Source organism: Salvelinus fontinalis, unplaced genomic scaffold (assembly GCF_029448725.1).
Source record: "Salvelinus fontinalis isolate EN_2023a unplaced genomic scaffold, ASM2944872v1 scaffold_0167, whole genome shotgun sequence".
NCBI lineage: Eukaryota > Metazoa > Chordata > Actinopteri > Salmoniformes > Salmonidae > Salvelinus > Salvelinus fontinalis.
Genome location: NW_026600376.1, coordinates 55,620 through 72,015, shown reverse-complemented (window position 1 = coordinate 72,015; position 16,396 = coordinate 55,620). Strand labels below are relative to the sequence as shown.

Here is a 16,396-nt window from a genome sequence, read left to right as displayed (position 1 = left end):
TTTAAATGCATTTCCTCTCACAGAACATGAGAGTCAGTGATGTTGGTGTTTAAATCAAGCCCACTCTAAAGCCTTCTGCCAGCCAAACACCGTAAGCATAGAACTATAGTACTGGCTGACCGGGACTCAACCTCAGCACCTTAGCCATTACACTGAAAGGTCAGAACCTCTCAGCGAGGTTGTTCGGTGTTGCACAAATGTTGTTTCATTCCAATAGTTGGAAAGTTGCATCACTGGCTGCCAATCAGATTCCACCCCGAGAGTCAACCTTAGCCAGTTGATTGGCTAATTGAACCTTCCATGGCATCCAAGAACATCTGAAGCTGTGTACAGGACACCTCTAGCAGACATGTATTTGATTTAGCTTGGAGTTTGCACTTTTGGGACTATGTCATTGGTTCCGATGTACCGGACAAACCAAATGAAGCCCAGCTAAAGTATTTGAACAGATTTGACATATGTATTTGGCCCAGGTGTGATGTACAGTACCAAACCTAAGGCCAAGATTTGACAGTGGACTGTAGTCTGACAGATAGTTGTGAACAGAAGGCTCCCAGATGTTCAGAATGCCCTGTCTAAAGATGGAAGAGTGACTGAGTCTGCATCACTGTCTACCTGCCTAGTCTATCCAGATGTCGAGACATACTGGACATACAGACATTATTTAGTCTAGCACTTGTGTCTGAAACAGATAGACGGCGCAAGAGAGGAAGAAAGACAGGACGGAGAGAGGAGAAGAAGAACAGGACGGAGAGAGGAGAAGAAGGACAGGACGGAGCGAGGAGAAGAAGGACAGGATGGAGAGAGGAGAAGGAGTGGACGGAGAAAGGAGAAGGAGGAAAGGACGGAGAGGAGAAGGACAGGACGGAGAGAGGAGAAGAAGGACAGGACGGAGAGAGGAGAAGAAGGACAGGACGGAGAGAGGAGAAGAAGGACAGGATGGAGAGAGGAGAAGGAGTGGACGGAGAAAGGAGAAGGAGGAAAGGACGGAGAGGAGAAGAAGGACAGGACGGAGAGAGGAGAAGAACGCCAGACGGAGAAGAACGCTGGACGGAGAAGAACGCTGGATGGAGAGAGGAGAAGAGGGACAGGACGGAGAGAGGAGAAGAAGGCCAGGACGGAGAGAGGAGAAGAAGGACAGGACGGAGAGAGGAGAAGAAGAACAGGATGGAGAGAGGAGAAGAAGGACAGGATGGAGAGAGGAGAAGAAGGACAGGACGGAGAGGGGAGAAGAAGACCAGGATGGAGAGAGGAGAAGAAGAACAGGATGGAGAGAGGAGAAGAAGGACAGGATGGAGAGAGGAGAAGAAGACCAGGATGGAGAGAGGAGAAGAAGGCCAGGATGGAGAGAGGAGAAGAAGGACAGGATGGAGAGAGGAGAAGAAGTACAGGACGGAGAGGGGAGAAGAAGGACAGGACGGAGAGAGGAGAAGAAGGACAGGATGGAGAGAGGAGAAGAAGGACAGGATGGAGAGAGGAGAAGAAGACCAGGATGGAGAGAGGAGAAGAAGGACAGGATGGAGAGAGGAGAAGAAGGACAGGATGGAGAGAGGAGAAGAGGGACAGGATGGAGAGAGGAGAAGGACAGGATGGAGAGAGGAGAAGAACGCCAGACGGAGAGAGGAGAAGAAGGACCTGACAGAGAGAGGAGAAGAAGGACAGGATGGAGAGAGGAGAAGGACCTGACGGAGAGAGGACAAGAAGGACCTGACGGAGAGAGGACAAGAAGGACCTGACGGAGAGAGGACAAGAAGGACCTGCCAGAGAGAGGAGAAGAAGGACAGGATGGAGAGAGGAGAAGAAGAACAGGACGGAGAGAGGAGAAGAAGGACAGGATGGAGAGAGGAGAAGAAAGAAAAGGGTAAGTGGGTGGCGGGGAGACATAGAACGAGATGGAGGGAGGGATGGAAAGAAGGAATGAGAGGAAGGGTTGGTGAGATACGGGGAGATACGTAGAACAGGTAGAGAAATGGTGAGATAAATAAGGAGGAACAGAGACAGAGAGAGAGAGGAGGGGGAGAGAGACAGAGAGGGAGAGAGACGGAGAGAGGGGGGAGGGGGAGAGAGACGGAGAGAGGGGAGAGGGGGAGAGAGAGAGGGGGAGAGAGACAGAGAGGGAGAGAGACGGAGAGAGAGAGAAACAGAGAGAGATGTTGAGAAACTGAGGAAAGGGAATGATCAGGAGAGAAATGGTGAGAGGGATGGAGAGAGAGAAAGAGAGGTCAAATCCAATACCTTCTGCCTGTTCAGTGACCGCCTGGTGGGAGAGAGACAGGAACAGCAGAAAAATCCACAAGCAGGAATGGCCCATGCTCTGTCCTCCTTCTCCTCTTTTATCCCTCCTTCTCCTCCTCTTCTCTCCTGTTCCTGGTCCTCTCCTCAGATCTCCTCCGACAGATCCACTCCTCTTTAAGATTCAGCTCAGACTCTTCTCTCTTTTCTGAAAGCAACAAAGTGAAACAGTTAAACAAGGCCCATACATGAGTGTTTCCTACACAACACTATCACATGTTGAATCAGATTGATCCCAGGTCAGCATGTCAGGCCAGAAGGAGGACATCCTCAAGGTCTGAGGGCCTTGGCCTTAGAAGTCTCAGGTAGGGCTATCTCTTAGTGAGAGTATGATTCACGATAATATCTGCTACACTTACATATACCTATATTCAGCTGACTCATTTGTTTCCTATGCAGGAATCAACACCCTCCTCTAAGCAGCTGAGAACCATCACAATAGTCAAATATTCACAAAATCATATCAAAGCCACGACATTTCAGATGGTGAATCCCGCACATCTCTTTCAGTAGCTAACAGTCAGTGTGCTGTTTCACACAGTTGAACATGGCTACCACATTGTGGACCCCTAACGAATGTTCACTTCAGAAGAAACCTGGGCGATCAAGGCTTCGCGGCAGGACTCCTATTTGTGCACATGGCCATGAATATACTCCTGTCTACAACACGTCAGTACCAAGGTTGTTACTATGGAGACTGTTGACAGCTCCCTTGAAACAAGCTAAGCAATTAGGCACAATGAACATTCACCATCTCACAATGAACACTAATATATTAAATCAACACCGTGCTCTAAGCAACTGAAAACCATCGCGATAGTAAAATATTCACAGTATTCATGAAATCATATCAAAGCCATGACATTTCAGATGGTGAATCATGCGGATCCCTTTCAGTAGATAACAGTCAGTTAACTACTATATGTGTCTTTTTCCTGACAATGTGACCTGATCAAATGATGAGATAAAGTTATAGCCCATAACTAAGGCCCAGAGTTTCCCCAAGTCTAATTCCTGGTCCTGATCATTATATTCCATATAGTCTAAACTGCATAACCATCCCCTCAGAATCAAGGTAATCTGGAATGGGAGCCATAGCATCTACCTTGGCTTTGAGGCATACCTGGCCTGCCACGGTCCCCCAGACCAGAACACCTATCCTGGGGAGGAGATTAGTCGAAGCCTTCTCCCACTCATAGCCCTGGAACTCGCATACCAGGTCTGATTAAACCCTGAGCTAGGCTAAGACACCATAGCTAATTGTTTGTGTGTGTGTGTGTGTGTGTGTGCGCACACTCCATAGCAAATCTGTAATAGAACCATGTGTGTACAATCTATATCCTCCGGCCGACCAGCGAGTGAGTGAGTGAGTGAGTGAGTGAGTGAGTGAGTGAGTGAGTGAGTGTGTGTGTGCATGTTGTGTTTGATCGCGACACCAAAGAAAATCTGTAATAACAGACATCTGTGTCCAGTTCTTATCTCCACCTGTAGGTACGCATTTGTGTCCACATGTGTGTGTGTGTTTGTATGTGTGTATTTGTGTGTGTATGTGTGTCTGTATATCTGTGTGTGTGTGTGTGTCAGCATTTCTTTGTGCGGTCCCTAATCTACAATCTAATAGATAGCAAGTTCTCTGTGACCAGACCATGAAATATGGTTTCCTTTGCATTAAAATACATGTCACGGCCATGCACTATAGCAATACATTTCAAAGAGAAGAAGTGTGTCTGGTGAAAACCTAAGCATTCCTCCCAGTAATCAGGTCTGAGAAAGGGTACGTATTAACTCTCTATGAAGGTAAATTGGGTCTGCTTTCCAAGGTTAATGATTGTTTCCACCAATCTCTCCCTTCAGGAGACTTGCCCACGCACGCGCACACACACAAACACACTAAAACGTGACTGCGCACACACAAACACACACTCCTTTCAGAAGAGAAAGTGCATGCATTCCAGGTCATGGAGTCCCAGGAAGTAGAGCGCAGCCTCAAGGCTACTCTACATTTCAGGCCAATTGGAATCTTCTATCTGCTTTGCTGACGTGACATTAAAGGTGCTTCTGCAAAGACAACGCTTCAGATACATTTAACAGACAACATTTCTGATCTTTAAGAGTCTGTTGACGCACCCCCTGCGTCAATCTAAGTAACATAATGAGAAAAGTTTAAGCTGGAGATATCAGGGTTTTTATGGGCCGCAGGAGATATCAGGGTTTTTATGGGCCGCAGGAGATATCAGGGTTTTTATGGGCCGCACCTCAATCCACCCGCGTATGTCGGCCTTCCTCATCTGCGCTGGGAGGAGGCCGAGTTACAAAGGGGTTCTATAATATCAAATAGCTAAATGATCCATGGAATGACCGTCTTAAAACAATTCCATGCGTCAGCTTAGTAAAAGCCTCCCAAACGGCTTAGACTATTAGAGGTTTTAAAAGGCCAATAGATTAGCTAGGGTGAGGTTGTGATTTTAGATGGCATTTATAGTATCTCTGTATTTTTGCCTTTCCCTACAGTAGGTGTGTGTGTGTCAAGTCTGTCTTAGCTCAGATAGTAAATACAGATACCAGATAGAGCTACTCCTCCCCCTAAACCTCTCACCCCATCTCTGAATCTCTGCATCACTCTATCAAAACATCCATCCCTCCATCAAAACATCCATCCCTCCATCAAAACATCCATCCCTCCAGCAAAACATCAATCAAAACATCCATCCCTCCATCAAAACATCAATCAAAACATCCATCCCTCCATCAAAACATCCATCCATCCCTCCATCAAAACATCCATCCCTCCATCAAAACATCAATCAAAACATCCATCCCTCCATCAAAACATCCATCCCTCCAGCAAAACATCCATCCCACCATCAAAACATCAATCAAAACATCCATCCCTCCATCAAAACATCCATCCCTCCATCGAAACATCCATCGCTCCAGCAAACAATCAATCAAAACATCCATCCCTCCATCAAAACATCCATCCCTCCATCAAAACATCCATCGCTCCAGCAAACAATCAATCAAAACATCCATCCCTCCATCAAAACATCAATCAAAACATCCATCCCTCCATCAAAACATCCATCCCTCCATCAAAACATCAATCAAAACATCCATCCCTCAATCAAAACATCCATCCAGGCATCCATCAAAACTTCCATCCCTCCATCAAAACATCAATCAAAATATCCATCCCCCCATCAACACATCCAACCATCAAAACATCCATCCATCCATCAAAACATCCATCCCTTCATCAAAACATCCATCCATCAAAACATCCATCCCCCCCATCAAAACATCCATCCAGGCATCCATCAAAACTTCCATCCCTCCATCAAAACATCCATCCCTCCATCAAAACATCAATCAAAACATCCATCCCTCCATCAAAACATCCATCCCTCCATCAAAACATCAATCAAAACATCCATCCCTCCATCAAAACATCCATCCAGGCATCCATCAAAACTTCCATCCCTCCATCAAAACATCAATCAAAATATCCATCCCCCCATCAACACATCCATCCATCAAAACATCCATCCATCCATCAAAACATCCATCCCTCCATCAAAACATCAATCAAAACATCCATCCCTCCATCAAAACATCCATCCAGGCATCCATCAAAACTTCCATCCCTCCATCAAAACATCCATCCCCCCATCAACACATCCATCCATCAAAACATCCATCCATCCATCAACACATCCATCCATCCATCCATCAAAACATCCATCCATTAAAGCATCCATCCCTCCATCATATTATCTATCCCTTCATCAAAACATCCATCCCTCCATCAAAACATCCATCCATCCCTCAATCAAAATATCCATCCCTCCATCAAAAAATCCATCCATCCCTCAATCAACACATCCATCCCTCCATCAAAACATCCATCCCTCCATCAAAACATCCATCCATCCCTCCATCAATCAAAACATCCATCCCTCCATCAATCAAAACATCCATCCCTCCATCAAAACATCCATCCCTCCATCAAAACATCCATCCCTCCATCAAAACATCCATCCCCCCATCAAAACATCCATCCCCCCATAAAAACATCCATCCCTCCATCAAAACATCCATCCCTCCATCAAAACAGCCATCCCTCCATCAAAACATCCATCCCTCCTGCTAGATGACCTCACTAGACCCTAGATCAACTTCAGGTAAAAATGAAATCCGAACATTTTCCCCCATAGTTTTATTTCACAGCAGTTTGAAGGCCTGGCCAGATAACGTCAGGGCGTTTGACTGTTTGAGAGGCATGTTGAGTTTACAGCCACTCAGATGGGAGAGCTGCCAGAGGTTACACAGCATACCCAAAAGATACACAACACCTCTCCATTCACATACCAATCCAAGCCAGTCCTGTCTCTGCTTGTATCCTGCTACATACTTGACATGTTAAAGTGTAGAAACTTGAAGTTGTAGAAACCTGACATCAGCTTGCAGATGTAGGATCTTAATTTGGGCAGCTTGCTACAACAGGAATATAATCATACAGCAACAGGAAATGTGAATTATTATGTGGATTATAATAAATTGGCATTTTTGTTGGGGTTGATATATTTCTCGTTAGGGAAAATTAAGTCTGAAATTTAAAAGTGAAAATTACAAACTTTAAAAGCCTTTTTAAAACTCAAATACACTACAAGTTAGAACATTCTCAACAACAAAAGAGTGATCAAATTAAGATCTGACATCTGTATGTCATAGTCACAAGCCACAGACAGTTAGGCAAACTGGTTTGCAACAAGAGCATACTTTTACAGTAAGGGCTGGTTTTCTGGACTCTTCTTCCTAGACTTAAAAAGCTCAATGGTAAGTCTCCATTGAAAGTAATTTTTTCCTCTCCAGGAGTGGGCTTATTCTGGGTCTGCCTTCTGAGTCATCTGCTGAATAAAGTGCATCTCTCTGTGTAAAGTAGATTTATGTACTAATCATTGGTTGGTGTTGCACGTTGCAGAGTTGGAACTTTCCCTACATCTTCCCCAAGTCAGACTGTGAAGACATCTGTAGCTCATTGCAGACATAGTAAAATGGTTAGAGTGTCACCTGATGATCCCTGGGGTCACAGGGGAGAAAATCAAAGATTGGGGCTACTTCACAAGGGGTCAAAGCATGTGTTAGTCAATAGGACCCTCTGCTTCTTTCAACTTCACCAATAAAACCCTCTGCTTCGTTCAACTTCACCAATAGAACCCTCTGCTTCGTTCAACTTCACCAATAGAACCCTCTGCTTCTTTCAACTTCACCAATAGAACCCTCTGCTTCTTTCAACTTCACCAATAGAACCCTCTGCTTCTTTCAACTTCACCAATAGAACCCTCTGCTTCTTTCAACTTCACCAATAGAACCCTCTGCTTCTTTCAACTTCACCAATAGAACCCTCTGCTTCTTTCAACTTCACCAATTATCCAGATATAATACTTGAGCTAAGATTGATTAAGCTGCCCAGTACAATGGAACCAAATACTGTACACAGTCCCGAAAGTGCAAACTCCAAGCTAATTCAAGCGCGCTTCAAATACTTGCAGGCATGTGAAAGTACTTGACATATTATGTACTGTACTGACCCAGGTCTGCAATGATGTAAATGTACACTTCTATGGACTCTTAATCAGCAATGGACCAGGCCACACTCTGAAGATGCAGAAGGGGCATTTCTACAAAGGCTACACTCACAAACAGGTAAGCAGCACTCAGCAACCTCTGACAACGTCCCTGCAACGCTCTCACAATGCAATCACTTGTGTCCAGCCTGGCAGCCTCACCTTACCACTGGAGAGGGTATTGTGTCTGTCTGGCCCCAGTTAGTGTATTACAGCTCAGAGTGGATTAAAGGTAGAGGACATAAACATGGTCTCTCTCTCTCTCCAACTTAATTTCTCTTTCGCTACCACTCCCCTGCTATCTCTCCTATATAATACTCCATCTCTCTCTCCATGTGGTACCACATGCCCTACAAGTCCAACCGCATGTCAGCTATTTCTACATAATGACATTTTCCACATCACAGAGGATTATCCCTGCAGGTGTGAAATTGGGAGCAGTGAAAAGGCATACACACACACACACACACACACACACACACAAACATAGGGTAGAAACACACGCGTGTGTGTGTGTGTGTGCCTGCCTCAAGCTGTAGTATCTATGTGATTCCCAGAAATTGGGATATGTAGTATTATCAAGATAAACATGCACACAAAATACACATGCATGCACACACACACACACACACACACACACACACACACACACACACACACACACACACACACACACACACACACGTGCATGCACAAACGCACACATACAATCCTTAATATTAAAAAGTAATGGATCATTAAGATTCCATTTTATCACCACTTCCTAATGCTAGTTATTCTATACAGACATGTCTTGACATGGGGAGTTCCCTATAGTACACTCCAGTCTCATCACATTATGCTCCAGCTCTCAGACACAACAGGGACCTTCATGTGCTCCTGCTATCTAGAACCTTTAAGGGTTCTTCGGCTGTCCCCATAGGATAACCTTTTGAATAACCCTTGTTGCTTACAGGAAGAACCCATTTTAGTTCCATTTAGAACCCAGTCTAAGCCTCCCGGGTGGCGCAGTGGTCTAGGGCACTGCATCGCAGTGCTAACTGCGCCACCAGAGACTCTGGGTTCGCGCCCAGGCTCTGTCGCAGCCGGCCGCGACCAGGAGGTCCGTGGGGCGACGCACAATTGGCATAGCATCGTCCGGGTTGGGGAGGGTTTGGCCGGTAGGGATATCCTTGTCTCATCGCGCTCCAGCGACTCCTGTGGCGGGCCGGGCGCAGTGCACGCCAACCAAGGGGGCCAGGTACACGGTGTTTCCTCCGACACATTGGTGCGGCTGGCTTCCGGGTTGGAGGCGCGCTGTGTTAAGAAGCAGTACGGCTGGTTGGGTTGTGCTTCGGAGGACGCATGGCTTTCGACCTTCGTCTCTCCCGAGCCCGTACGGGAGTTGTAGCGATGAGACAAGGTAGTAATTACTAGTGATTGGATACCACGAAAATTGGGGAGAAAATGGGATAAAAAAAATAAAAAAATAATAATAATAAAATAAAAAAAATAGAACCCAGTCTACAGAGGGTTCTACATGGAACCAAAAAGGGTTCTATATGGAACCAAAAAGGGTTCTACTATGTGGACAGTCAAAGAAGCCTTTTTTGTAAGAGTGTTCCTGTGCAGGCACCACCTCTACACCAGTGTGGATGTGGCAGTAGCAGTCCAGGTTATTTGCTTTAATGCTACAATGCACTTTCCTCTTCCCTCAGACATTATGTTTAAAAGAGTAATGCTGGGAATGCAATGAATTCCTGAGCATAAAGTGGGGGAAAGGCTCCTTAAACACATTATATAGATATAAATGCTTCCATTTTCTGCCGAAGCCTTTTCAGCTGCATTAGCTCTGCTAGTTTCTCTCTCTTTGAAAACTATATTGAGTGGAACGGCACGTTCAGAAAATAACAGTTTCCAAATTTGTTCCACAATTACCAGACTGTAGCTGGGTGTTAACTTTAGAACTGGCAGAGACAGTGGGTATCTCCCATTTTACACCCTATTCCCTATATAGTGCACTACTTTTCTAATCAAATGTAGGTAACTATATAAAGAGTAGGGTGCCATTTGAGACATAGCCAGTAAGAGACAGTGAAAGTAGTGGCCCACTCACAGAGCCCCTAAAAGCTTCTTGCTTACCTCTCCAGGGATAGGACACATCCTCTTGTTCTGGCAACTTGTTCTGGCAGCTTGATGCTCTCTACAGGTTGCCAGGTTGTGAGAGAAGAAAATCCCTGAGAAAAAGTTTAGAAGTACCCACAGGGGAGAAGAAAGAATCCGAGATTGTATTGTATTCCGTAAAATAAGTAGTTGCAACACTCACATACAGTAGATTGTGTACTGTGTGTGAGAGAAGGAGTGTGTGTGGGTAGGTAGAGTGAATGAATGAGAACAGTTAGAGAGGGGGTGTGTGGAGCTGCTGTAACCTGTTGGCTCACTCTCTGACAGAGAGAGCGAGCGAGAGAGAGAGAGGGTGTTATTTATGTGTGTGTTTCTTGACCCTGACAGGAATGTATTACTACATTTTACCTCCATTGACTCATCCTCTGTCTTTCTGCTCCCTTCTTTCGCTGTCTCTCTTCTCCCTTCTTTCTGTCTCTCTGCCCCCTTTTTCTGGGTCTCTCTGCTCCCTTCTTTCTCTGTCTCTCTGCTCCCTTCTTTCTCTGTCTCTCTGCTCCCTTCTTTCCCTTCCTCTCTTCTTTCTGTCTCTCTTCTCCCTTCTTTCTGTCTCTCTGCTCCCTTCTTTCCCTGTCTCTCTGCTCCCTTCTTTCTCTGTCTCTCTGCTCCCTTCTTTCTCTGTCTCTCTGCTCCCTTCTTTCGCTGTCTCTCTTCTCCCTTCCTCTCTTCTCCCTTCTTTCTCTGTCTCTGCTCCCTTCTTTCTCTGTCTCTCTGCTCCCTTCTTTCTCTGTCTCTCTGCTCCCTTCTTTCTCTGTCTCTCTGCTCCCTTCTTTCTCTGTCTCTCTGCTCCCTTCTTTCTCTGTCTCTCTGCTCCCTTCTTTCTCTGTGTGTTCCTAAAGATGATAAGAAGGAATGGACAACACTGGATTTTCCACACAGTCTCAGACAGAGTAGTACAGCATTGACAGCAGGAACTATGCAGTACCTAAGGATGAAAGCACCTCTGTGTGTGTGTGTGTGTGTGTGTGTGTGTGTGTGTGTGTGTGTGTGTGTGTGTGTGTGTGTGTGTGTGTGTGTGTGTAATCGTGCATTGGAGTCAATGACAGATATTTACTGACGTTTCTAGTAAGGATTTAGCCCTAGGAGACCCTCCATGGAGCAGGATCAGTGAACTGGCCAGGTGACACTCATACATATCCAGAAACCACAGTCCCACTTCATTAATAAATGTATGACTCTTTCCTCAGCCGTAGCAGTCAGATACATCTTCCTAATCTAGAAACCACAGTCCCACTTCATTAATAAATGTTTGACTCTTTCCTCAGCCAGATACATCTTCCTAATCTAGAAAACCAACAGTTATTATTAATCAAAGCTGGTTAAACAAAGAGTTATACAGATACAATGCATTATTATCAGGGAATCAAGGAATTCTCCACGTCTGGTTTCTTCCTTTCAGGAAGGTGTTGCTGCTTGCTCTTTGGGGGTCTAGGCTGGGTTACTGGGTTACACTTTGGGAATAATATCTTTGGGTAAATAAGGTTTTAATTTGATTTGGGAACCCAAATTAACTTCAGGAGAGCTGTAACAGTATAACAAGAAAACACAATGAAATACAACAGAGAAATCTACTGTAGCAACACTCATCCCACTAATTTATACCTGCATTTACATTGTAGTCATTTAGCAGACACTCATTTACCACGGGTATGACAAAACATTTATTTTAACTGCTCTAATCACGTTCGTAACCAGTTTATATTAGCAATAAGGCACCTCAGGGGTTTGTGGTGTATGACCAATATACCACGGCTAATGGCTGTATACAGGCACTCTGCGTTGCATCGTGCGTAAGAACAGCCCTTAACCGTGGTATATTTGCCATATACCACAACCCCTCATGCCTTATTGCTTAAATAAACCATAGGCCATATTCCCACGCATTAAATCAGCAAAACAGGAATCTACACTATCTTCAAAAATTCCAGAGGATAAAAAAGTTAACAAATCAATCAAGTTTTGATGAGCAGCTAACCCTTTCTGCAGGATGATGTGTTTGACAAGCCGAGGTAGATCAGTGAAGTCATCTTTAATGGCCGACTGCAGGAATGGGGCTACTGGGTTTATAGGGGCTCGCCAGCTGTCAGCCATGACACGCTATAACTCAACACATACTGGTCACAGACCCTGACGGAACCTTCTCTCTGGCTGCGTCCTAAATGGCGCCCTATAGGTCCTATTCAAAAGCAGTACACTATACAGTGGCTTGCGAAAGTATTCACCCCCCTTGGCATTTTTTCATATGTTGTTGCCTTACAACCTGGAATTAAAATAGATTTTTGAGGGGTTTGTATCATTTGATTTACACAACATGCCTACCACTTTGAAGATTCAAAATATTTTTTATTGGGAAACAAACAAGAAATAAGACAAAAAAAACGGAAAACTTGAGCGTGCATAACTATTAACCCCCCAAAGTCAATACTTTGTAGAGACCCCTTTTGCAGCAATTACAGTTGCAAGTCTCTTGGGGTATGTCTCTATAAGCTTGGCACATTAAACTACTGGGATGTTTGCCCATTCTTCAACGTAAAACTGCTCCAGCTCCTTCAAGTTGGATGGGTTCCGCTTGTGTACAAGCAGACCACAGATTCGCAATTGGATTGAGGTCTGGGCTTTGACTAGGCCATTCCAAGACATTTAAATGTTTCCCCTTTAACTGCTTTAGCAGTATGCTTAGGGTTATTGTCCTGCTGGAAGGTGAACCTCCATCCCAGTCTCAAATCTTTGGAAGACAAACAGGTTTCCCTCAAGAATTTCCCTGCATTTAGAGCCATCCATCATTCCTTCAATTCTGACCAGTTTCCAAGTCCCTGCCGATGAAAAACATCTGCCACCACCATGCTTCACTGTGGGGATGGTATTCTCGGGGTGATGAGGTGTAGGGTTTGTGCTAGACATAGCGTTTTCCTTGATGACCAAAAAGCTCAATTTCAGTCTCATCTGACCAGAGTACCTTCTTCCATATGTTTGGGGAGTCTCCCACCTGCCTTTTTGCAAACACCAAAGATGTTTACTTATTTTTTTCTGGCCAATCTTCCGTAAAGCCCAGCTCTGTGGAGTGTACGGCTTAAAGTGGTCATATGGACAGATACTCCAATCTTCGCTGTGGAGCTTTGCAGCTCCTTCAGGGTTATCTTTGATCTCTTTGTTGCCTCTCTGATTAATGCCCTCCTTGCCTGGTCTGTGAGTTTTGGTGGACAGCCCTCTCTTGGCAGGTTTGTTGTGGTGCCACATTCTTTCATTTTTTAAAGAATGGATTTAATGGTGCTCTGTTGGATGTTCAACATTTCTGATATTTTTTTATAACCCAACCCAATACCTTTCCACAACTTTGTCCCTGACCTGTTTGGAGCGCTCCTTGGTCTTCATAGTGCCACTTGCTTGGTGGTGCCCCTTGCTTAGTGGTGTTGCAGACTCCACCACAGGTGGACTTTATTTAAATAATTATGTGACTTCTGAAGATAATTGGCTGCACCAGATCTTATTTAAGGGCTTCATAGCAAAGGGGGTGAATACATATACACGCACCACTTTTTCGCTTTTTATTTTGTAGAATTTTTTGAAACAAGTTTTTTATTTTTTATTTTTTATTTCACTTCACCAATTTGGATTATTTTGTGTATGCCCATTACATTAAATCCAAATCCAAATCTATTTAAACTACAGTTTGTAATGCAATAAAATAGGAAAAACACCAAGGGGGTGAATACTTTTGCAAGGCATTGTATAGGTAACAGGGTTCCATTTGGGATGGGACCTTTGTCTCTCAGCATCATGGGTGACACTACAAAAACTGCTCCTATTTAGATTCAGTGAACCACTTTTGATTTGACTTTAGCTGTTAAAAACATGAAAGTCATTCAGTCTAATGCACGAGAAGCAGAAAAGGACAAGGAACATGCAGATTTCCATCTTATCACAGATGTTGATATTGGAAAAGTACACCCTCTATATCCACATCTATTGCCCCTCTGGTTCAGTGGTCCCCCATATCTACAGTAGAGGTCAAATAGCCTGGCTATCCTGGTTTATTTTACCTTGCACCAGTGAGAATACCGAGATCCTTTATGATTTAGAGGCCTATGTTAATGACCCATAGCGGTACTTGGTGAAGTAGCGAGCTGGACAGGAATTGGGGTAAAGGTAGCCATTAGCTAATGCTTGGTGGTGTTAACAGTGTCCTGTAGTACAACTTGAATGAATGACTCCTGGGCTACACAACCCAAAGACACTTCTATTTTCGACTAAGAGTTGAGGAGGCCAGACGTGTCATTTTGTACAGTAGTGTTACATCATCACGCAGTTGGCTGAAGTTCAAAGTTCCTTGGTTCTGGGCAAGAGCTGTAAACAAAGAAAAAGGCGGGAAGAGGCCCTCTTTTCCACTGGCACTGACTTTGCTGATAAATACTTAGTTGAGGGAAAATGTACTTGATACTATTGTGATGTGTTGTTGTCTCACCTAGACATCTTCAGATGAATGCACCATTTTATTTATTTATTTTATTTCACCTTTATTTAACCAGGTAGGCCAGTTAGGCCAGTTGAGAACAAGTTCTCATTTACAACTGCGGCCTGGCCAAGATAAAGCAAAGCAGTGCGACAAAAACAACAACACAGAGTTACACATTAACAAACGTACAGTCAATAACACAAAAGAAAGAAAAATAGAAAAATCTATGTACTTTACAGTGTGTGCAAGTGTAGGAGAGGCGGCCAAAGGAAGTGATGTCTTTGGGGATGAACAGTGCAATATACCTGCTGGACCGAATGCTACGGGTGGGTGTTGCTATGGTGACCAGTGAGCTGAGATAAGGCGGGGTTTTACCTAGCAGAGACTTATAGATGACCTGGAGCCAGTGGGTTTGGTGACGAATATGAAGCGAGGGCCAGCCAACGAGAGCATGCAGGTCACAGTGGTGGGTAGTATATGGGGCTTTGGTGACAAAACGGATGGCACTGTGATAGACTGCATACAACTTTCTGAGTAGAGTGTTGGAGGCTATTTTGTAAATGACATCGCCGAAGTCAAGGATCGGTAGGATAGTCAGTTTTACGAGGGTATGTTTGGCGGCATGAGTGAAGGAGGCTTTGTTGCGAAATAGGAAGCCGATTCTAGATTTAATTTTGGATTGGAGATGCTTGATGTGAGTCTGGAAGGAGAGTTTACAGTCTAACCAGACACCTAGGTATTTGTAGGTGTCCACATATTCTAGGCCAGAACCATACAGAGTAGTGATGCTAGTCAGGCGAGAGTGTGCGGGCAGCGATCGGTTGAAGAGCATGCACTTAGTTTTACTAGCATTTAAAAAGCAGTTGGATGCCACAGGAGTGTTGTATGGCGTTGAAGCTCGTTTGGAGGTTTGTTAGCACAGTGTCCAAAGAAGGGCCAGACGTATACAGAATGGTGTCGTCTGCGTAGAGGTGGATCAGAGAATCACCAGCAGCAAGAGCGATATCATTGATATATACAGAGAAAAGAGTCGGCCCGAGAATTGAACTCTGTGGGACCCCCATAGAGACTGCCAGAGGTCCGGACAACAGGCCCTCTGATTTGACACACTGAACTCTATCTGCGAAGTAGATGGTGAACCAGGCGGGGCAGTCATTTGAGAAAGCTATTAACTAACTGTACGTCACTCTGGATAAGAGCGTCTGCTAAATGACTAATATGTAAAATGTCAACGTAAGAGAGGGATAGGAGGGACAGATAGAAGGGAAGGGGGAGGGAGTTCCCTGAGCACCAACAAACTCAGTACCTCTACCTTCTATAGCCTGGCCTAACGGTGTCTGACTGAACACCCTCTACCTTCTATAGCCTGGCCTAACGGTGTCTGACTGAACACCCTCTACCTTCTATAGCCTGGCCTAACGGTGTCTGACTGAACACCCTCTACCTTCTATAGCCTGGCCTAACGGTGTCTGACGGAACACCCTCTACCTTCTATAGCCTGGCCTAACGGTGTCTGACTGAACACCCTCTACCTTCTATAGCCTGGCCTAACGGTGTCTGACTGAACACCCTCTACCTTCTATAGCCTGGCCTAACGGTGTCTGACTGAACACCGCTGGTGTCCTACTGCTGACCCCCTGGACACTTCGGGAGAGGTCAGTAGTAGTTACCGCCCACAACCATTAAAACATTTCAATTAGAACAGTTGAAGCATATGCAACAATATTCTCTCTCTCCAACTTCCACACAACTAGACTAAAAAGACTGTCACCGACTGCCATCTTAATCAAATGCTGCCATCAAGCAGCTTTAGCGACTTTCCTGAAGTTTAACCGAGCAAAGGAACATATTACATTAAAACCCT

The 16,396-nt window shown here is 44.8% G+C and overlaps 1 protein-coding gene across 1 annotated transcript in view; it reads right to left on the bottom strand.

Moving 5' to 3' along the window:
• The window catches only part of col7a1l (collagen type VII alpha 1-like), a 121,199-nt gene extending 110,906 nt beyond the window's left edge, over window positions 1-10,293 (bottom strand). The window contains exons 1-2 of the mRNA XM_055912403.1: window positions 10,041-10,293; window positions 2,236-2,440 (exon numbers count right to left, since the gene is read on the bottom strand). Of these exons, the coding sequence (XP_055768378.1) occupies window positions 2,236-2,311 (76 nt within the window). The 5' untranslated portion in view covers window positions 2,312-2,440; window positions 10,041-10,293. The remainder of the gene's footprint in view (window positions 1-2,235; window positions 2,441-10,040) is intronic.
• Between the last annotated feature and the right edge of the window lie 6,103 nt (window positions 10,294-16,396).